Source organism: Hyaena hyaena, unplaced genomic scaffold, assembly GCF_003009895.1.
Source record: "Hyaena hyaena isolate Hyena2069 unplaced genomic scaffold, ASM300989v1 scaffold_209, whole genome shotgun sequence".
In the NCBI taxonomy this organism is placed as follows: Eukaryota; Metazoa; Chordata; class Mammalia; order Carnivora; family Hyaenidae; genus Hyaena; species Hyaena hyaena.
In genome coordinates, this window is record NW_024080844.1 from 1,840,814 (window position 1) to 1,864,843 (window position 24,030).

The following is a 24,030-nucleotide window of genomic DNA, read 5'->3' on the forward strand; positions in this document are numbered from 1 at the left end:
TGCCTCCACTATTTACAAACTGTATGACCTTAGGTGAGTCTCTCTAACCTTCAACAAAAAAGGGGGCACCTGGGTGATTTAGTCAGTTAAGCGTCTGACTTCAGCTCAGGTCATGATCTCACAGTTCATGGGTTCACGTCCTGAATCAGGCTCTGTGCTGACAGCTCAGAGCCTGGAACCTACTTCAGATTCTGTGTCTCCCTCTCTCTCTGCCCCTTCCCAGCTCACACTCTGTCTCTCTCTCTCAAAAATGAACATTAAAAAAAGACACACTCTGTCTCTCTCAAAAATGAACTTAAAAAAAGATTTAAGAAAATAAAACAGCAAAAACAGTAATCTACCTAAGAATTGTTAAATGATATTATGCATGTAAAAACACTGAGCATACTGCCTAGCACTTTAAAAAAAAGTTGAATACATATTAGTGATTATCATTTATTTTTCTTTTCTATGATACTATGAGCCCTGGCTCAGTTATTACAGGGGCTTTTAGCAGTACCACCTACCTTCAACTTATTAAAGATTTAGTTTAATCCATAGCCATCTCTTATAATACATCTCAGATTCTATCTTATGCTACGACCCATACTGGGCTAACAGAGGCTTTCCACTATAAAAATGAAGAAGAAAAAAACTTCCCATCCAAAAAGATGCTACAATTCAAATTATGGACACTTGACTAAACAAACCAAATTTCTTCTGAAATTGATTTACTATAAGATACAGAACACCTGTTTATAAAATTTCTAATTGATGTTCAAGACAGAATTATATACATGAAACTAGAGCAGGAAGTTATGAAGAAGGAAGATCAGAAGGAACTGCACAGAGACAAGATAAAATGATTACTAAGGGCAAAAGCACAGCAGGTCTGGATTAGATATTCCAGCAGAACAAACCAGTAAAGAAACAAGACAAAACTCATTTATCCTAGACTGGATAAAAGAATTAAGAAATACAAATGCTGAGATAAGAGAAATATGGAGACCAGATCCCAAAGAAGCAATCTAAATTTTAAAAAAATAATAATTCCAAAGGGGGAGGGGAAGCTGAAGAGAGAATAGTAATAAAGCTTATAATAAAAATAATAATTCCTAACTATACCAGTGACTATTTTTAGCACTTTACATAAACTCTTTTAATTCTACCTTCAAGTAAGTCTATTATTATCTCCATTTTAAAGATGTTTAAACTAGGGCACAACGTTAAGAACCTTGCTCAAAGACCCTAATATCATGGCAGAAATTGGAAACCATGCAATCTGGCTCCTCAGTTTGTAGTCTTAACTATACAGTGTCTCTCAAAAATATGTAATATTGGTGGTTCCTACAAAATCCCTGTGGGCTCCTTTGTAGCTCCTCTCAACTTCAAGCTTGTCCTGGCTTCTAGTGGTCTGCAAATCCTGGGGGTCATCCTAATGCTGCTTGGTTGGGTGACTGCTCTGGCATTCTGTGCTGTCCCTGTGGAAGATGATCTGCATCATCATGGTGGCCCAGGTGGCACAGGAGGGGCTGTGGATGTCTTGCATGGTGCAAAGCACAGGTCAGATGCAGTACAAAGTGTATAACTCACTTCTAATGCTGCCCCAGGACCTGCACACTGCCATCGCCTTTTGCATCATCACCCTCCTGTTGGCCCTCCTTGGTCTGCTGGTCTACCTCACTAGAGCCAAGTGTACCAGCTGCACAGAAGACAAGGAATCCAAGGCCCATCTGATGTTTTTCTCTGGGATCATCTTTGTCATCTCAAGGGTCCTGACCCTGATCCCTATCTGCTGGACAGCCCACACCATCATCCAGGACTTTTACAACCTGTGGGTGCTCAAGACCCAAAAGCCAGTGCTGGGGACCTCCTCCTTTGGCCTCTTGTTGCCATGCCTGCCCCTCTAGGGCTCAAACCATTACATGGCCCGATACTTGGTATCTGCCACACATCACTTCTCGAGGTCCCTCCAAATACCCCATTAAGAATTATGTCTAGAGGCGCCTGGGTTCAGCTTAACCTGGCTCAGTCGGTTAAGCATCCGACTTTGGCTCAGGTCATGATGTCGCGTTCGTGGTTCCGAGTCCCACGTCGGGCTCTGTGCTGACAGCTAGCTCAAAGCCTGGAGCCTGACTTCGGATTCTGTGTCTCCCTCTCTCTGACCCTCCCTTGCTCACGCTGTCTCTCTCTGACTCCCAAAAATAAAAAAAATTTTAAAAAAGAATCATGTCTAATTCTAATAGGGTAGTGGGGACTCCTTTGACAGTACAGCCTAATCTCCTGAGCTGGAGCCATCAAGATAGTGATCCAGAGAGCCTGGGGGTTGTTTTTATCTGAGTGTGTGTGTGTGTGTGTGTGTGTGTGCGCGCGCGCGCGTGCTCGCATACACACATACACTTTTGGGGGGAGGAAGTCTATTTGTAATTCATTTGATAACCTAACCAAGAAATTCAGACTCTCTCTTGGGCTCTGCTGCTGGTACTTCTCACCTTTAAATGATGGAGCCAAGGAGGCAGTGCTTCAGTTTCTGGATCTTTCTCCACCCTGGACATTCCCATCTTGGAGGCCAACCTGGAGCTGTGGGCTAGTGTGAAAGCTGCCTGTTGTTCAGCCTGTCCCTAAGAGTCTCTTCTTACTGGTCAGGCCTCTAGAAATCCCGGGTGCTCCTGAGCCTCATGTACCCTTTAGAAGACCACGTAATAAGTTACCAGAGAATGCCCAACTCCAAGTCTTCTGACCTTTAACTCCTCTATCCTGAGTCACATCTCAGCCGTGCTATACACCCTGACCCTCTCACACCTCAGCCCCTGCACACTACTGCCATCCCTTCCCACATATACATACACCAGTTTTTGCTAAATAAAGCATGCTCTGTTTCATTAATATATATTTTTTAGAAGGAAATGTTTCTAACTGAAGGAAAACCTGAAATGGGACATCTAAAGATTTTGAGTACACAAGAAAAATTAATTAAAACATGCTAATACTTCGATACAGCCTAGTAAAAATGTTTTTTAGAAACACTACAGAAAAACAAGGGGCAAAAAAGAATTATCTACAAAAAGGAAAAGAGGGGAGGAGAATGAGGAGAACCAGGGAGAACAGAGTTAATCTCAGACTTAACCCTTTCCTCTATAAAACTAAAACACAAATTTATAATGAAGTAATCGTTAAACTTTCACAGTGTGAAACAGAAAGATCAAAACCCATGAACCCCATACCTATACACATACAAGACGAAGTCCTCAAGTGGACAAAAATTCAGAATAGAGAACACTCATGTGATATAATCTTCATGAAAATAATTACCCAACTATGTAGTTTAGGTTAACAAGAATCAAAATTTAAAAACAAAGACATGGAAGCTAGTCTACAAAGAACCAAGTCTACAAAGAACCAAGGTGAACAATAAAATCAATTGCACAGTATTAAGTCTAAATAACTACTGCTGATGAGTCCTAAAACATAAAGTAAATGTAAACACTTCCTAAAAAACCTGATTGTAGACACTGAAAAATAACAACTTGGGTCAAAATAATAGAGTATCAACAAAAACCCTAACAAGAAAGATAAAAATAGATACACATTTACATAAGTAAAATTTTTTCCCTTCAAAGTTAACAGATAGGGTTGATCCTTACTATTCACAGATTTTGTATTTGTAAATTCACTCACTCACTAAAACCTATTTGTAATTCCCAAAATCAATCAATACTTACAGCATTTTAGAATCATTTGCAGACATCCACAACGTGGCAAAAACTTTTCAGTCATCTAATACACATGTTCCCAGCTGAAGGTGAACAGGGCAGTGCTCTCATACTCCAACCACTGTCCTTTTCACGGTCTATTTATTGTCATGTTTTTACATTTTACTATTTCACATGTCTCCAACTATAGTGAAGTACTGTCTGATGTCCCTAAGCACAAGAACACTGTGATGTACCATATATAAAAACTCCAATAGACAAGCTTTCTTCAGCCATGTGTTAAATCTATGTATTAAACATATACTAAACAAGATTTCTTTAAACAGAAGTATATATACATCCCCAAAAGCAAGGGAATGAAGAGCAAAAATAAACTATTGGGACCTCATCAAGATTAAAAGCTTCTGCACGGCAAAGGAAACAACCCACAAAACTAATAAGCAACCAACAGAATGGGAAAAGATAGTTGCAAATGACATATCAGATAAAGGGTTAATATCCAAAATCTATAAGGAACTCACCAAACTCCACACCCGAAAAACAAACAACCCAGTGAAGAAATGGGCAGAAGATATGAACAGACACGTCTCCAAAGAGGACATCCAGATGGCCAACAGACACATGAAACGATGCTCAGCATCCCTCCTCATCAGGGAAATACAAATCAAAACCACACTGAGATACCACCTCACGCCAGTCAGAGTGGCTAAAATGAGCAAATCAGAGAACTCTAGATGCTGACGAGGATGTGGAGAAACGGGCACCCTCCTACACTGTTGGTGGGAATGTAAACTGGTACAGCCCCTCTGGAAAACAGTGTGGAGGTTCCTCAGGAAACTAACAATAGAACTCCCCTATGACCCAGCAATAGCACTGCTAGGAATTTACCCGAAGGATACAGAAATGCTGATGCATAGGAGCACATGTACCCCAATGTTCACAGCAGCACTCTCAACAATAGCTAAAACATGGAAAGAACCTAAGTGTCCATCAAAAGACAAATGGATCAAGAAGATGTGGTTTATCTATATGATGGAATACTACAGCAATGAGAAAGAATGAAATCTGGCCATGTGTAGCAACATGGATGGACCTTGAGGGGGTTATGCTGAGCGAAATAAGTCAGGCAGAGAAGGACAAATATCATATGTTTGCACGTATAGGAGGATTAGAAGGAACTTAACAGAGGACCATGGGGGAGAAGAAGAGGGGAAATGGTGGGGAAAAGGGAGAGAGGCAAACCATGAGAGACTCTTGAATGCTGAGAACAAACTGAGGACTGATGGATGTGGGGGGGGGAGGGGGAGGTGGGAATGGAGGGGGGCATTTGTGGGGATGAGCACTGGGTGTTATATGGAAAAAAAAACAGAAGTATATATAAAGCGAAGTAACGTGTTCAGCGGCTGATAAAAATGTTGTGACTAGAAGCTCACAGGAACCTAGTTGTACATGTCGCCTAAGAGCCACACTTTAGTATTTGCTAGTTCAGTGTGAAGAACATAACTACCACAAATGAGAATCAACTATATCCTGAATCTCCATATTGAGAACTAAAGAAAAAGTCTGTTGCAAATATGTTTTCACAGAGCAGGTATGGAACCAGTAGTAGAATAAAAAGAAACTGTGTATCATTTTCTTTATCACTTGGATAAAGAATTAAGAACTATAATCTACTGACACAACAAGAGACCAGAGAAATAAGGCAACAGCAAAAAAAGCATAAAATGTTGAGAACATAAAGCCAGATGGATGATGAAAGGGAAACCAAAAACTTGTCACATGAAAGTGAAAGGATTCCGCACTATACTAATTATGATCCAAAGAAATGAACATAGGCAAAAAAACACAAATCTCTTTAAATGTAAGAACACAAAAATAACGCTGAACTTCTGGTTTCCAGTTCCACAGATTAAGATGCTTAGAAATCACTCCTCTCTGTTGAAGTTCTTACTGTGTTCATCCATTCTTCTTCCAAGTTCAGTAGCATCTTTATGATCATTACTTTGAACTCTTTATCAGTAAATTATTTATCTCCATTTTATTAAGCCTTTTTTCCTGAGGTTTAATCTTGTTCATCTGGAACATACTCTTCTTTTTCCTCATTTGTTTGACTTTCTACGTTTATTCCTGTTTTAGATAAAACTGCCACCTCTTCCACTGTTAAAAGAGTGGTCTCATGTAGGAGATGAACCTTATCATTCAATCATACTGTTTGTCTCTTGAACCTTTGTGATTGTCCAAGCAGCCTGTTTTTTTTTTGTTTGTTTGTTTGTTTGTATGTTTTTAGGGCAATGAAAACACTCTGTATGATTCTAAAATGGTTGATATATGTCATTGTATATTTGTCCAAACTCACAGGATATATAACACCAATGTAAACTATGAACTTTGAGTGATAACAGTGCAGATTATTCCATTTTAACAAATGTACCACCCAAGAGGAATATTGATAATGGAGGCTATGCATGTGTGAAGGCAGAGGGTGTACACCAAAATCTGTGCCTTCTACTCAATTTTGCTATGAGGCTAAAACTGCTCTAAAAACATAAAGCGTACTTTTAAAGATAAAGTAGTAAGTCAGATGCATCCTCCCCATCAGAGAGGCAAGTTCTCCTGGCCTTCAATCCCCACCCAAAATGCTGCAGCATTTGCCAAAAAGCTCACATTGCTCTTTTCTTTTTCTTCTTTTTAAAAACAATTCAGTGAGGGACACCTGGGCGGCTCAGTCAGTTAAGTATCGGACTTTGGCTTAGGTCATGATTCCATGATTCTGGAGTTTGAACCCCACAGCTCACTGCTGTCAGCACAGAGCCTGCTTTGGATCTTCTGTTCCCCTCTCTCTGCCCCTCCCCCACTTGTGTGCATGTATGTGCAGGCACTCTCTCTTTCAAAAATAAACTTTAAAAAAAATTTTAATTAAAAAAATTGAGAGGGTTTTAGTATATTCACAAGGTTATACAACTATCACCACAGTCTAATTTCAAAACATTTTTATCAGGGGCGCCTGGGTGGCTCAGTTGGTTGAGCATCTGACTTCAGCTCAGGTCATGATCTCACAGTTGGTGAGTTCAAGCCCCACGTCAGGCTCTGTGCTGACAGCTCAGAGCCTGGAGCCTGCTTCCAATTCTGTGACTCCCTCTCTCTCTGTCCCTCCCCTGCTCGCATGTTCTCTCTCTCTCTCAAAAATAAATAAACATAAAAAAAATTTTTTTTAACATTTTATCACCCCAAAAAGAAACTCTGTTCCCACTTGCACTCACTCCCCATTCCTCCTTATGCCCAGCAACCTCTAATCTGCTATCTGTCTCTTCACATTGCCTTTTTTTTTTAATATATATAACTTTCTAGCCTTTCCTGACTATTCAAAAGACTGTCTAGTGCATGCCTCCCTCTAGCTGCTAAGTAAGTGATAACAATCTCAGCACTTTTCCTGGGGAACAGTGCAGAACAAACAGCTCAATTTCCTAGAATCAGTCCCTGAGGTATATAATCCTACTGAAAGAACCAGGCTTTATAATTACCTGAAGTCTGTTCGTGCAGACTTATTCATCACCATCACCATCCACCTGGGAGAACAAAATGGTTACTACCAACTGAATACTTGTTTACAGTTCAGCTTAATAGGTGCCAAAGCCAAGCTGGTCAACATTGACACCAAGCTTGGCGCTGAGAATAACTGGTTTTGAATCATAACTTCTACGCTGACCAGTTTTATGACTTTGGGCAAATTAATCTCCCCAGTCTTAATTTTTAAGATATAAAATAGGGAGGATAATGTAACCCCCCCTCACAAAACTGTTGTAAATATAAAACGAGTTAGCATAAGTAATGTACTTAGAACAGTACATTTAAGAACTTAATGTTACTTATTATTGGTATCTATATTATCTACCTATTAAAAGATTCTTGAGAGGTGTCTGGGTGGCTCAGTCGGTTAAGTGTCCAACTTCTCATTCTCTCTCTCTCCCTCTGCCCCTCTCCCTGCTTGCACTCTCTCACTCTAAAATATAAATTCTTTTTTTAAAAAAAGATTCTTACATGGGGTCAAAATACAATGACTACTAAAAAAAAAACTGGTGACTAACCATGGTTGGGTCAAACGAAATCACTAATACATGACTTTTTTTGACCTATAGAAATGCTAATTTCACATGGTTCGACCTAATATATACTTCTAAGAGACATACTTAAAAGTACATGGAGGGGCGCCTGGGTGGCTTAGTCGGTTAAGCGTCCGACTTTCGCTTAGGTCATGATCTCGCGGTTCGTGGGTTCAGGCCCCGCGTCGGGCTCTGTGCTGACTGCCAGCTCAGGGCCTGGAGCCTGTTTCAGAGTCTGTGACTCCCTCTCTCTCTCTGACCCTTCCCTGCTCACGCTGTCTCTCTCTCTCTCTCTCTCCTAGAAATAAATTTTTAAAAATTTAAAAAAAAAAAGTACATGGAAACTTGGGGGGAAAACGAAAAATCATATCAGACAAATTAAAATAAAAAGGATACTGAGATTGGCATTCAATATCAGAGTATAATTTAGTCTAAAAACATTAAACAGGACAAACAAGGTATTTTTATATTGATACGTAGTACAAGCCACACTGAAAATCTCTTAGTCAAAAGTCTCTATATACTAAATAGTGTAATATCAAATCCATAGAGCAAAACTGTTCAAAATACAATGAAAAAATGGCAGACAATTCAAGCAGAAGACAATTTAGCTGTTAACAGATCAAGTGCCTTCTAAGAAATGAGCATTATTGGTATGGTTCATTAACATATATACATAAATACTGAACTATCATTCTGGCCAAACATAAAGGTTCATTTTCACACACACACACACACACACACACACACACACACACACAATTTTTAGAGTAGAGATTGTTTAGGATATTTCTCTACAAAAATACAATAAAATTAAATATCAGTAAGAGGTTATATCTTCGTAGAGGGGATACTACTTGCTCACTTGTTGACAAACATTCCCCAATCCCAACTAAATAAAACATATGATCTGTCTGGTACACCGATGATTCCCCAACACCTAAAAGAATGTCTGATGCATGGTAAACACTATGTAAATATGTACTGAATGAAATTAAAAAGCACTAAATATCCAGGACAATAAAGACTTCAAAGCTTCAAATTAGATTGTTAAAAATGTAAAAATGAGAATACTACATATCAAAATATTTCTGGTTTTGTTCCAGAATACCTTTATAGCAATATTATTATTGAAAGTACAATAATCTGAAAGTACCAACTGAAAAGCTATTCGAACTAATAAAAGATTTCAGAAAAACAAAAGAATTCTTACAGTACATGAAGTCACAAAACAGTGGTGGTCATTATTATTACAAATGTTTCTCTTACTTTCACACATTTGATAGTTCTGTACTTTATATACTGACACTCTCTGCCTTTCTCATGCCAAAGGCAACAATTTACATCCACAGGACAAAAATTATTTACTGCTCTTCTATGATAACATCATTAGCCCCAGAGGCCAGATCTCCTCTGCAGCAATGCCCATCAAGTAAATGCCTATCTTCACCACTGCCATGGACAGGTGTGTAATGCCATCCAAAAGCTTCCTGGCCAACAATACAGTAAAAAAGTGACTGTGTCTCCCTCCCCAGGGACTGTGAATACCTGAAAAGAATCTCAACCAACCTAAAAGCAGTATCTATTATCTAGAGTTTTCCTATTTTCTTAGTTACCTATAAATAGACTACACCCACTCCCCCCTCCCACACACAAACGTAAATCGATCAGATTACTATTAGAGATTTTTTTTTAACATTTTCTGAAATACATTCTCTATGAAAATAGCAGTTGATCAGTATTGTCTTTATTTTAATGTTTATTTATTTTGAGAGAGAGATAGAGTGTGAGCAGGGGAGGTTCAGAGAGAGAGGGAGACAGACTCTGAAGCAGACTCCAGGCTCTGAGCTGTCACCATAGAGCCCAACTCAGGGCTCGAAATCACGAGCCATGAGATTATGACCTGAGCCGAAGTCAGTTTGTTAACCGACTGAGCCACCCAGATGCCCTCATATTGTTTTTATTTTTAGGCAAGCCTGCCAGATACAAAATATACAAATTTCACAGCTTTCTTCTAGGCCAATAGTATCTCATTACACCAAAAAGAGGGTGAGAGGAACCCATTCAGAAAGCCAGTAAGAATAAACTTCTTATATAAAGAGTACTTACAAAAGAATACTAGTAAATTCTACCTAAGTACTTAAAAATTCACATAAACAGAGATACATATAATGTTCCAGGATAGTAGAATTCAGAAAACAGACCATTATATAACTACATATTATAAAGATGCCAGATGGTTTACAGGTTCAATCTAATTCCATCAAAACTTTAAAAAGCAGTTCTTGTGGGGGGCCTGGCTACCTCTGTCAGTAGAGCATGCAACTCTTGATTTCAACCCCATGTTGGGTGTAGAGATTACTTTAAAAAAAAAAGTTATTGTGAAACTTGACACAATGATCTAACCTCTAGGATTGTGATTAAGGGCATGAGGTCTATAGTCAGACTACCAGGGCTTGATTCCTAGTTCGTCAATTAATGTGTTCTTAAACTAAGTATTAAACCTATCTATATCTCAATTTCTTCATCTGTTAAATTTTGATATAACACTGGCTTGTTATGAGGGCTGCATATGCTAATACATGTAAAAAAAAAAAAAACACTTGACCTATATCACATACTCAGTAAATATGTATAATGTAGTATCAACATCTGGAAGAAAACATGGAGGAAAACAATCAAGAAAACATGGGGGAAAGGGAAAGAAAGTATATTACTGGACAGATTAATTAAAATTATGTAACAGTGATAATAAGAAATCTCAGGCAAATCCAAGAAACAGAATAGAGAATTCAAGAGCCTCCCAGCAAGAGATTTTGGTATCCAATAAAAATGGCAAATTACAAAGCATTTGTGAAAGGACAGGTTCGTTCAAAACATTAGTGGAAGGAGGGATAATTCAATAGAAGGTGGTGGGACAACTGAATATTAGGGAAAAAATTCAAGATGATACCTACCAGAAACCAAACTCCAAATAAACATCAAAAGATTTCGGTTCTTTGTTAAATGACTAAGAAAAAAAACTACAACTATTTCTGTTATCAGAGTAGGAAAAGAAATAAGCATAATGCAAAGGATGAAATCATGAAGAAAAAGACTGATAAACATAACTTCATAAAATTTTAAGACTTCTACATATTATATAATAAGAAAAACATTTAAAGGCAAAAGTTAGGGTTGACTATGTGGCTCGGTCATGATCTTGCTCAAGTCATAATTTCACAATTTTTTAGTTCGAGCCTGGCAGAACTGTCTCCCCATTCTCTCTGCCCCTCTCTCTCTCTCAAAACTAAACAAACATTAGGGATGCCAGGGTGGCTCAGTTCACTAAGCAACTGACTTTGGCTCACGTCATGATCTCGCAGTTCCTGAGTCCGAGCCTCTCTGTGCTGACAGCTCAGAGCCTGGAGCCCGCTTCAGTTTCTTCGTCTCCCTCTCTCTCTGTCCCTCCCCCATTCATGCTCTCTCTCTCTCTCTCTCTCAAAAATAAACATTAAAAAAAAACTTTTTAATAAATAAACATTAAAAGAAATTTAAAAATAAGATAGGTAAAGGCAAAAGTTTGAAACATGACAAAATGGTATAACAAGTTGTTTGGAAAAAATAAAAAAGATGAATACTCCAACAGAAATGAACTAAAGAGCATAAAAATACATGACCAACAACAAGATTATATAAACGTTTTCTAGTTTCTAGTCTCTCTCCCTCAGTTGTATAGCAGCCCCAGAGCCTCTTTGGTGGTGGGGATAAGGAGGAAGGAGGAAGAGAGAGGGCAGGCCTCTAACTGAACTCTAAGCCAATTAACTTAATACCTTTTACTGTAACACTTTGTTCCAAGAAGAGCCTTAAGCGAATTAACATGGCATTTTCCTTTGAACAGTATAGGAAAGAACTTAAGAACTGAACTGTCTCATCAGATTAAACCCACAAGAGAATGTAATGGAGAGGAGAGAGAAGCGGTCCTCCCTCCGGACAACATGGCCTATAGATATAAGGCCTATAGGAGTGGCAGGTGTCAGAGGAAGGGTAAAGAATGGTACTGAAACAAGGAAGAAAGAAACAGAAAGTTTTAACTTCACTAAAAGTTAAAGAACTTGAAGAGACATGCTTTGCAGATAATGAGAATTTCATTTTTAGTCAAAAGTAACAGTAAACTGGAATATAGCACCTAAATTCTTTTTCAGAGAACCTGCTATTAAGACACATAACAGGCAGGGGTACTAGGTGGCACATTTGGTTAAGGGTCTGACTTCAGCTCAGGTCATGATCTCACGATTCGTGGGTTCAAGCTCCAAGTCGGGTTCTGTGCTGACAGCTCAGAGCCTGGAATCTCCTTCAGATTCTGTGTCTCTCCTTCTCTCTGCCCCTCCCCTACTTGATTGTGCATGTGCTCTCTCTCTCTCTCACCAAAACAAATTTTTTTAAATAAAATTTAAAAAATTTTAAGAGACATAAGACAGTAGACAAAGCAGGCAAGGCTAAATTCTATAACTATTGTTGATCTCTCTCATATATAAAAACAAACATATTTTCATTGCCCAAGGAAAGTAAATGTGTTGGAAAATTATAATGCCCTGTACAAATCTTATTGAAAATGTTCAGATGGAATGGTAAGGCTTCTCTAAGAATGAAGGAAATGATTTAAGAGAACTATAGCAGTTGATAAAATGTGTGCACGACACTATGATTAGTTGCTAAGTAAGGAAAAACATCTTTAGCTGGTCTATAAAAAATGACTTTTATATTAATATGTAATTATTCATGCAAGAGGAAGAAGTGAATAATTAAGTTATCAAACAAATGTTCCACTGTCAAAGAATAACCATCATTCAGCCTTTATGGCAAAGTCATCCAAAATGATATGATTTTCTATCTTCTCTTATTCTGAAATAGAATAAAAGTGAAATCAATGCAGAGATAGATGATTAAGGACTTCTTGAAATTGGTAAAGGTTTTCCCTCAAGCTGGGGTGCCAGGCTGGCTCAGTCAGAGAAGCATGTCACTATTGATCTCAGGGTTGTGAAATCTGAGCCCCACGCTGGGGGCGAGACTACTTAAATAAAGAAATAAGCTTCTTAAAAAAAGAGAGATAAGGGTGACTGGGTAGCTCAGTCAGTTGAGCGTCGGACTCTGGATTTTCACCTCAGGTCATCATCCCAAGGTCATGAGATTAAACCAGGAGTCAAGCTTTGAGCTGCGTGTGGAGCCTGCTTAAGATTCATTCACTCACTTCCTCTCTCTCTCTGCCCCCTTTTGCCCCTCTCTCCTGCTTGTGTTTTCTCTCTAAACTAAAAAAATATATTTTTTAATAACATTTTAAAAAAGAGACAGAAGATCCAGCTATTAGAATTTACTGACTACCAACCAGTCAGTAATGTGAAAAACCCAGTAGCTCCACCAGAAAAAAACGGAGGGGGAGGAGGGAGACAGAGGTATATATGCTGTCACCCCAATAAAGCATGAGATTTGAGTATCTGAATGGACACACAGACCCATTGGTAACATTCTCCATTACAGTCTCTCCACGTGCAAACCTATGAAAGCCTGTTGTAGTTTCAGTTCTGGTGGCTGATTATCTGTTCCTTCCAGATTAGTCACTGGTGCTCAGTAAATTCTAACAGCTGGATCCTCCCATGGGAAAACTGCTCATGCCTTTGCAGACCTGGGCTGGAAGCTGAGTTGCCTGATCCCACTGACAGCTCTGGTCACACAATAAAGAATGTAACAACATTCACCTAACACTTCTGAGTAGGAGTTCTTTGTTTTCTAGACAAGTTCTAAGCTGTATACCCCAAATAGGCAGATGACTGTCACTTTTCTATAAAGCCTCTACATCCTAGAAACAATCCCATGTGAATAGCATTTCTCTTTCCCAGGATACACAGGATAGGAAGCATCAGGGGAAATGAGAATGGCATCTCTGTCTCAAACCCAAATAGATATTGCGTTTGCCTCTGTCCTTAAAAAAATAAATAAATAAATAAGAAAATAGAAAGAGAAAGCATACTCTAATATAAACTAATTTGCATTTCACATGAAAATATTATAGGGGTGACTGGGTGGCTCAGTCGGTTAAGTGTCTGACTTCAGCTTAGGTCATGATCTCACAGCTCGTGAGTTAAGAGTCCCACTTCGGGCTCTGCTGTCAGCACAGAGCCCGTTTAGGATTTTTTCCTCTCTAACAAAAATAAACACTTTAAAAATATATTAAATAAAAGGAAATATTAATAATTAAATATTAAGCTATTATTATAAAGTTTTATTTTTATAGAAAGAGCATAACTGACTTGATTGTAAACTAAGTCCTCAATTCAGATAGCCATCAGTGTCAAGGAAAAAATTTAGCCAGCTGGCTCACATTGCCAAGAAAATACTATTGGCCTGAATTACAGGCATTGTGCCGATAATAATTACCACTTATTGCGTATCTATGTATTTATAATACTTCTAAAACTCTACAAGGTAGCTATTATCCTCATTTTATAGATATGGAAACAGGAAAAGAATAGTTAGTAATTTGCCTAAGGTCACAGTGTTAGTATATAGCTGAGGCAAAACTCAAAAGCAGCTCAAGACTTCAAAGATCCTGCTTTTTCCACTATGGAATGATGTCTCTCAAAAGAAAATGCATACAGCAGTAATACCTACCATTAACTGAGTGCTTATTTTGTACTACACATTTTACATTCCATCTCAATTAGTCCTCACAATACATGGCAGAGCTAATATTAATCCATTTTTATAAATGAAGAAACAACAGAACACTAAATGACTTATCGAAGGTCACAAAACTAATATGGCAGTCTGACCAGAGAGGCCATATTCACCACCACCACCACTCTCTCTCTCTCACACACACACACACACACACACAACCACTTACTAAGCTTGTCATGTAGCAGGCACTGTACTATATACTTTTCTTTCTCATATAATCCCTCCAAGAACAAGGAAACAAAACTTGAGATTTTTAAAAATTCAGCAACTCAGGTGCGGCACCTGCATCGCTCAGTCAGTTAGGCATCCAACTCTTGATTTCAGGCTTGATCTCATGGTTCCTCAGTTCGAGTCCCTCAGGAGCCTGCTTGGGATTCTCCCCCTCTCTCTGCCCCTCTCCCACTTGTTCGCTCTCTCTCTCTCTCTCTCCCAAAATAAGTAAACATTGAAAAAGAGCCCATACCCAGAAGACAAACTGAGTCCAGAATAGCTCAAAAATAGAAATTCATGGGGCTCCTGGGTGGCTCAGTCGGTTGGGCAGCCAACTTCGGCTCAGGTCATAATCTCACAGTTCGTGGGTTCGAGCCCCACGTCAGGCTCTGTGCTGACAGCTAGCTCGAAGCCTGGAGCCTGCTTCAGATGCTGTGTCTCCCTCTCTCTCTGACCCTCCCCTTCTCATGCTGTCTCTCTCTCTCTCTCTCAGAAATAAATAAAACATTTTAAAAAAATTTTTAATAGAAATTCATGCTGCCACAATTTTACCAATCATATAGCCTTCCTTAAGCCTCAAGTGCAACCCATCCTAATCTTGCATGATTAACTCTACTTTCTCTTTAGTAAACATAGTCAGAAACTGGTAGTTATTACCAGCATTTACTATTTTGCTTTTTGTCATTCGCTCTGCCAAGAGCTTTATATAGTTAATTAACTTGTTAATTGAGATTAACACTTACAGAAATGAGTAAAGTGACCACACTGGCTCACAAGTCTAAGTACTGTTACATTTTAAAGCCAGAGTTAAAACTAAACTTCAAATATAAGTAACTATGCCAACATGTTCAGTCTAATCCTATCAATTAATAAGCTAAAACACTGGTACTAATGCTCCAACATGAGAATTAAGTTAGGAAGATAAATTCTGGTTTTCCCAAGACATTTTCCTATTACTATATTGCTGGCAGATTTGAAGTTCAGTTTAACCAAAAGTATTTTATTTTAATCTAGTTAAGTTACAGCTGAGATGACATGAAAATAAGTATTTCATAAAAACCAGAGTATTGGTTATAAACACAAAATAAAAACCTGACTACTCCAAATGGGTATGAATAGGCCCAGATATTAAATACATAGCCATAAACATAAACATAGTAATGCTACTTTATACCAGCAATCCCTTCTTGAGTCCCCAAGTTTACACTTGGGAATTTGCCAATTATAAACGAAAACACAAACACAAAGTGAGAAGTCAAAGGGTTTTCTTTTTCCCATTTAAATTCTCCAGCTTATCTTGTTAACACACAGCTAAAGGTTATCTGTTGTATTTTCTTCCTAAGGGCAAAAAATGAGGCAGAAATTATCTCCTGCTTCTGAACAAAGGAATTCAGATTAAAAACTCAAATATCTGACATCAAAATTACCATCTTTAAATCTAGTCCTACAAATGGAAAATTATTTCCAAGAAAATCAGCACAGAAAACAGAGTAGTTAACTCCACATCTGAACTTCACTTTTTTTCAAATATTAGCAAATAATTTTCCTCCCACTAGTCAGAACCAATCTCAGCACCTTCAATTCTCTGACTTTATTTATGTGTCATTTAAGTAATTTGTACTTAATACACTAAATATTATTGGCCTTTCATAATAGTCCTAGCATACTTTGATTACATCTGATGTTCTAACAAACCAGTAGAAGATAAAAGCTTAAAAATGAGGGGCACTTGGAAGCTCAGTCAGTTAAGCATCCAACTTTGGCTCAGGTCATGATCTCATGTTTGTTGAGTTCACACCTGACGTTGGGCTCTGTGTTGACAGCTCAGAGCCTAGAGCCTGCTTCAGATTCTGTGTCCACTCTCTCTGTCCCTCCTTGGCTCGCGATCTCTCTCTCTCTCAAAAATGAATAAACATTAAAAACTAAAAAAAAAAAAGCTTAAAAATGAAAAGATGAAGCCTTTTACAATTTGTCACAGTTTTGTCAAAACATGTCAAACTTCTATGAGCCAAGAACATATTTCAACGTGTCCTATCAAGAAAATGATGAAAATAAAACACTTGGAGAAACACAGAAATGAAACTCATATTTTACATACTCTGAAATAAAACTCAAGTACTACAATCTGAAGTAAATTCTAATCTGCTTTAGATGTAGCTACCTAGTAACTATATATTGTACTCTGGGGGGGGAAGTCTCAATATCCTTCTTGATTCACAAAAGTACAACAATATCCCAAACACCAGGTCACAAAAAGATGTACTTATACACATTGTAAAAGATTCCTATGTGCCCTAAAAATAAGAAAAGGAGCGGTCAGAAAGTGAGGCTGACAGGGCAATAAGGACATCCAAGGGCATCATAAAGGACCAAGGCTGGGTTCTATGAAAATATCTTCATTTAACTACAGTTAAAGGCATTTTCCAGCAGTCTAAATACTAACTTTTAGCTCCTACGTCCTCACTCTCTGGTTTCTAACCAGTAATGGATCAAAATCCCTTATAGGAACTACTGTCCTTTCTACTCAGTTCCACTATGAGGTATTTCCTACCTTTCAAAGCACAAATTTTAGATTAGCGTACTTCATAATGCAGAGCTAACTTCTGCAAAAAAAAAATTTTTTTAAAGGTCTTAACTAGTGACAGATAAAGACAGGGGAAAGAGGAAAACAAGGGAGGGAAGAAGGGACAGGCCTAACGCAAGTAACTTAGAAAACCCAGCAAAACTGTGTCTTAAAGCATTTCAAGTATATTTTTAAAACCAAACCAGTAAATAGTAACTGGTTCAAGAAGAGCTCCAGAAGTCTTTCCCCAAAGAACAATACAATTTAGTACCAGGAATCCCAGATCTTGTTATCATTTCTAGCTTCAAACAGGCTATATATAACTAAACTTGTGTCTTAACCTTACTTTACTCTACAGGTAAAGGGACTATTTATCTATCGTGTTACACATATTTAAATCTTAATATCTTAGAACCTCCCTTAATGCATCCGAGTAAATGAATGTACAGCAAGAGACCAGTCAACAGTATGTACTAAGTAATAATTATGCGCAAAACATTCATATAAAGTTTAAGTCAATGATTTTTGTAGGTTTTACTATACACACTAATATAAATAACACCTTTTTCAAAATAGTAATAAGCTAAAGCTATTTCAAATGACACTTAAGACCCTTGAAGAACAAATATAATGCACAGTTGATCCATATGCACCCTTCCCCAAAAATATGGAGATTATTGAGATTTCATTCTGACAAGAAAATGAAATCTTATATGAATAACATTCATATGGCCAAGTCTGCAAGATAGGATACATCAGCATAAAAATAAAGATGGCTTTTTGCTTTCAGGAAGTAAGTCAAAGAAACAGTATGAATCTGAAGGGATACATGTTTTCTATTAACAGTACAATTTAGGAACATAATTAAGTACCACATACTATGTGTTTAATGTGGCAGTTGTAATTTTTAAAGATTTAAGCTAAATCTAGTTTGCTGAGATTACCATTATTCACAAATAATAGTTATCACTTTATACTATTTTTTACTAAGTGCTTACTATGAACAGTGTTGGGCATTTTAGTTATCTTTTTGTTTATATTCACAACAATCACCGGATTAATTGCATTTCCACTTTACAAATGAAGGACTACATTCAAAAGATTAAATAATTTGTTCTACTTAATACACCTAGTTAAAATATGGAGTCCAGATTTGAAGCAATCAAATCAATATCACTTTGCAATGATCTGTCTCCTACAATGACTGTTCATAGGTCAGATGCCCATCTCAAGCCTACTAGGCACCGCTGGGAGTTGGCGGGCAGGGGGCTAAGGGGGGGGAGGGGGAGACCAGGTTAAATGGTTTAAAACATGTTTGCCTAGTACCCTGACCAAAGTTTCCATCTGAAGGGACTGTGGCTATGGCAGGTGTCATGACTCACAGCACTGAAAAGAAAACAGATTCTTCTGTTCTTCTACTTCGGGGGCTTTCACTTCTTGCTGGGAAAAGTGCAATACTATAATCCTCACCACTTTCCCAACAACCTCCCTTTACCAATAATAAAGCTCAGTACTTCATTTTGTCCCACATTTGGAGCCTATGCTTTTGTCCTCAATTAGTTAACAACCTGGAGGCATGCAGAAATGACTCAATTAGAGTCCATTAATCTCTTCTCAATCTCCTACTGACATGTGCAAGAGAGTTAGAGAAATAGAGGGGTTTGAGATCAAGTAGCTATCATTAATGAAACAAACTAACAGCATCAGGTGAACCACAGGGATGGCTATTATCATTTACAAAATAAGTCAGTAACATAACTTTTATATGTTTAACTATATGGTTTCAGAGATGATTTTTTAACATGGACTTACTTCAATCTATGAAATTTTCAGACCATTTGGTCTGGCCACTTTGAAAAAAATTAAGTTAACACCACCAGCTTTTTTGTTGCTGCTCAAAAGTTGGATTCTACCAGCATACTTAGCTCCACATTCCAACTAACCCCAGGCCTTATTAGTGTAGCCCATCTTCCCTTTATTAATATAGGAGAGCCTTGCTAGAGCTTTACTTACTTTGCTCAGCCAAATCTGATGCTTTCCTCATATACTGAATGCTCCTAACTCAAGTTTTCTCTGTTATTCCAGAAACTTCCTTGGTTATGCCCCAAGAATCTTCTAGTATTATACTCTGTTCACTGGCTGATAAAAACTAGTAGGGCAGTAAGCAAGCTGATCAGGGCATAGCAAGCAGTCCTAAAACCAGGGGTAAAACCAAGGAGAAAGAACACAAGAATGTGGGAGGCAAAGGAAGAAGAATGTAATGTTCCACGGTCTGACTGACCAATCTGTTTTTTCTCAAACCAGTATACTTGCATCCCAAGGCATAAACGAGACATGCTGGGAATACATGATGAAAATGAAGGTGAATGCTAAACCTGGTGTGTAGCGTCAGCGCTCTTCATTCACTCCAGTATTCCAAAATTAACAGACCGGTAGTGAATGTTTGTTTTCTTTTCTGGTAGTAATTAAAATATTTCTATATTTATATAATCAGTATGTGAAGAAAGGCAATTTTCATATGAATTCTTAATATAAAACAGATAATTTAAGAAATTTTCAAGCTATTCCAGGTATATCCTGAACTTCCAAGGGGAAATCTTACTCCCTTCTGCCTTTGGAGTTTTTGGCAGGTAGTTTAAAAAGCCCTATTTTACGCAAATTTGGGAGGGTAAAATCCTAACAATTGGATCTGTCTGGATTAATAAACCTAGAAACTTTCTCCAACCCCTCCAAAGAGTGTCAATTATCACCTCTACAGTCCTTCTACAAAACTTTACATTAATCTATACTCCTGCCCTAGCAATTATTATACCATATCATTATTTACATGTCTATCTCATCAATTACAATTTGTTCCTCTTGGACAGCAAGTACTCTTTATTCATCTTTGTATTTCCAGCTCCCAGTAAAGTGTCAGTACCCCATCTGACAATACCACGCTTGTTGAATGAATGAATGAATGAATGAATGAATGGATGGATGGGTTAAACTTACACATTTCAAAGAATAATAATTTCTCTCTAGCAAGATCACATCAACAAAAAGAATTTTTTTTTAATTTTAATTGCATCAGACAACCCAGACAAATACCAAACCCAAATCCACTTTACAACTATAATGGGATTTGAAAAGCTAATTCACTTACCCATAATCAGGAAACCAAAAGCGATATAAAGGCAAAAGTGAAACACTAACTGCACACAGTTCTTTATATAAAGGATGTCCTTTCAAATCAAAGAATTTCTGGTCATGCAAAAACAAAACTGTGATTAAAATGGAAATAATGCCATTCCATTTATCTCAGTACATCTTATCAAGGGCAAGAGATCTCAAGACATAACATCTGAATTACAGTATATTGGTTTAGCTTTAATTACTTATATTCTACTTCTAATTCTACACTTTAAACCTATTTGGTTCTCCAGAGGGCAAGTGTTTCTACTTTATGCAGACTCACAAGGAAAACCTTAATTACTTTAGAAGGGAAAAAAGCCACAATTATTAAAAATAGTGCCTATAATCTTCATATCTTTGCAAAGCTTTCCATCTGATCAGAACTCTCAAGGCAGTATTCATCAAAAATTAATGAATAACTTATTTTTAAAAGGATAAGCAACATTTTTGCCTACATTCTAAAAAGGATTCTATTTTAGTGTAAAATTTGCATATTCTAGTATTATCATCTCAAAAACTTTAATGTCCTGTATTTTACTGAATAGATACATACTTAGATGTATACATTTCCACTTAAAAATGTTATTAGACTACCATTAATGTAACTAAGTGGCATTTTATTAATTAATGCCGCCATAGTGTCTGACATTTTATACAATTAATAAATATTTGATTAATTAGGTCTACAAATATTTAAGCTTCTATGCCAGACACTGCTGTAAGTACAGGCATGGTAAACATAAAGATATGGACCTTGTCTTCATGCAGCCTTCAATTTTGTGAAGAAGGCAAAAAATAAACACACAGACAAATATGTATTTCTCAAATATGGCAATTAGAATGAAACAAAATAACAAGGCTGTATTGTAGGGGGTGTGATATCCTACTTTGGACTATTAAGGATACCTCTCTGAATTTAGGCATTTGAAAGAAGATTCTCCATCCAAGTATGTGGAGAAAAGATCATTCCAGGTTATGGGAACAGTATGTGGAAAGGTCCAAAGTTTCAGACTTTGAAAAGTCAGTATAACTTGATCATAGAAAACCAGAGAAAGAACAGATTTCTTAGAAAGTGGCAAAGGGAGGGCACCTGGGTGGCTTAGTCGGTTGAGCGTCCGACTTTTGCTTGGGTCATGATCTCGCGGTTCGTGGGTTCGAGCCCCGCGTCGGGCTCTGTGCTGACTGACAGCTCAGAGCCTGGAGCCTGTTTCAGAGTCTATATCTCCCTCTCTCTCTGACCCTCCCCTGCTCGCACTCGCTCTCTCTCTCTCTCTCTCTCTTTCCTAGAAATAAATAAAAAAAAAAGAAAGTGGCAAAGGGACAAATAATGCAGTTTTTTAGCATGTTAAAAAAAATTTTTTTAAGTTTATTTATTTATTTAGAGAGAGAGCATGCACGCATGAGCAGAGCAAGGACAGAAGCGGGGGGGAGAGGAAGGCTGTGGAGAGAATCTCAAGCAGGCCCCACCCTGTCAGCACAAAGCTCCACACAGGGCTCAATCCCACAAACTGTTGAGATCATTACCTGAACTGAAAACAAGAGTCAAATGCTTTACAGACAGAGCCAACCAGGTGCCCCTACATGTTAAAACTTAAAGTTTAATTCTAAGTGCACCAAAAACCCTAAAATATATAGATGAGGTATGCGTAAGAAAAACTAAGATACAGAATGTCAGAAGGCCTTGGTCCTATATCAAAAGCCTGGAAAGAAAAATACTTTTTTTTTTTTTTTTTTAAGCAGGGGGGAAGCACATAGGTGGCTCAGCAGGCTGAGTGTCCAGCTCTTGATTTCAACTCATGTCATGATCCTAGAGTTGTGTGATTGAACTCTGTGTCAGGCTCCACAGGAAGCATGGAGCCTGCATAAGATTCTCTCTCTCTCTAAAAGAAAAAAGAGGCACCTGAGTGGCTCAGTTGGTTAAGTGTCTGACGCCTGATTTCGGCTCAGGTCATGATCTCATGGGTTCATGAGTTTGAGCCCCACATAAGGCTCAAGCTGACAACACAGGACCTGTTTAGGATTCTCTGCCTCCCTATCTCTCTGCCTGTCCCTCCCTCTCTCCCTCTGTCCCCGCCCGAAATAAACTTGAAAAAATAAGATAAATTTAAAAGCTTGGTAAAGTACACACAGATTTCAAGTTAACATGCTTAAGGTGTATAAATGTTAGGTTTTTCATGATTCCCTAGTTTAATCACCTTTTTTTTAACTAACCCATCACCTACCAAACATGATCACACACTCCTCCCTTTTCTATGTCCATACTAGTAGAACAGTAAAATGGTCAAATAAAATGGAGAATAAAAGTGCATGGATAATGACAAACTGGGAAGTCAGCTTCTGAATAACTTGAGCTGACAAGCTCTTCTACAGGTTGGAACGAAATGGGAACACAAGTATATGCAGAAAATACAGACATTCTGAACTATTTATTTTTTTAAGTCAAAACATGGACTATAATTACATTTCTCACTAGAAAGTGACTTAAAATCACATAACTGCTTACCAACCTACAATATTCTATTCCACGGTTCAATGAAACACCTCTCATCTCCACTAAATGAGTCTGAACATTATTGTCCAAAAAGGGCTAGAAGCCAACATTTAACTCTGAAATTATTTTTTAATTTTAAACCAAATTTTAAAGTAAATGTACACAACAATCCAGTAACCCATCTACAAAAATCTGTCCCAAATACCCAATAATATGTGAAAATACAGTTACAGAGGCATACATATTAGCATTCTGTTCAATTGGCCCAGGAGAGAGGGAGAAGGAGGCAGGCAATCTAAATATCTAACAATAAGAATATAGTTCTATAAGTTCCATAGTATTAAGCTGGCACAGAATTGTCACAAGAAGGTTTTCAGAGTAACTAAGTCTATTATACTATAAGTTCATTTCTTTCTTTTTAATATGTGGGTTTATTAAACAACGTATGGGAAGAAGTAGAATTTCACTTTTTACTTTACTCTTCTTTTAAATGTATTACAATGTACTACCCAGGATTTTAAAATAAAGGCTAAAACTTCAAGAAATAATTATTTGAAGGCATAATTTTACATTTCTTGAAATTTTTTTAAAAAGTCATTTTAAGGGGCGCCTAGGTGGCTTAGTCGGTTAAGCGTCCGACTTTCGCTAAGGTCATGATCTCGCGGTTCGTGGGTTCGAGCCCCGCGTCGGGCTCTGTGCTGACTGACAGCTCAGAGCCTGGAGCCTGTTTCAGAGTCTGTATCTCCCTCTCTCTCTGACCCTCCCCTGCTCACGCTGTCTCTCTCTCTCTCCTAGAAATAAATAAAACATTAAAAATAAATAAATAAAAATAAAAAGTCATTTTAAGTAAAACCTAAAAGAAATAAAATTTAAAATTATCTTCCAGCATAGCTCAGGAACCACATCTTGAAGTTTCACTAAAAGAAAAAAAAATCCTTGTTAATGTTACATGTGGATACTATGACATAACTGGAATTTAATTTGGTTCAAGTTTTTGGATTTCCTCAGAAGGCATATATACTAATTACCAATGGGAGCAAAAGTATTTGTAATTCTGATTTATTAATTTATTTTGTATAGTAA

At 37.6% G+C, this 24,030-nt stretch overlaps 2 protein-coding genes across 3 annotated transcripts in view; one reads left to right on the top strand and one right to left on the bottom strand.

Annotated features, from left to right (window-relative positions):
- The window catches only part of RABGAP1L (RAB GTPase activating protein 1 like), a 746,017-nt gene that overhangs the window by 700,643 nt on the left and 21,344 nt on the right, over positions 1-24,030 (bottom strand). The gene's annotated exons all lie outside the window — the stretch shown is intronic.
- LOC120238583 (claudin-6-like) lies at positions 1,470-1,889 on the top strand. The gene has a single exon (XM_039242383.1). It carries the CDS (start codon positions 1,470-1,472, stop codon positions 1,887-1,889), a length of 420 nt encoding a protein of 139 aa, XP_039098314.1.

Excerpts from the sequence above, each read along its gene's own strand:
- LOC120238583 (XM_039242383.1), top strand. The coding sequence starts at position 1,470 with ATGATCTGCATCATCATGGTGGCCCAGGTGGCACAGGAGGGGCTGTGG.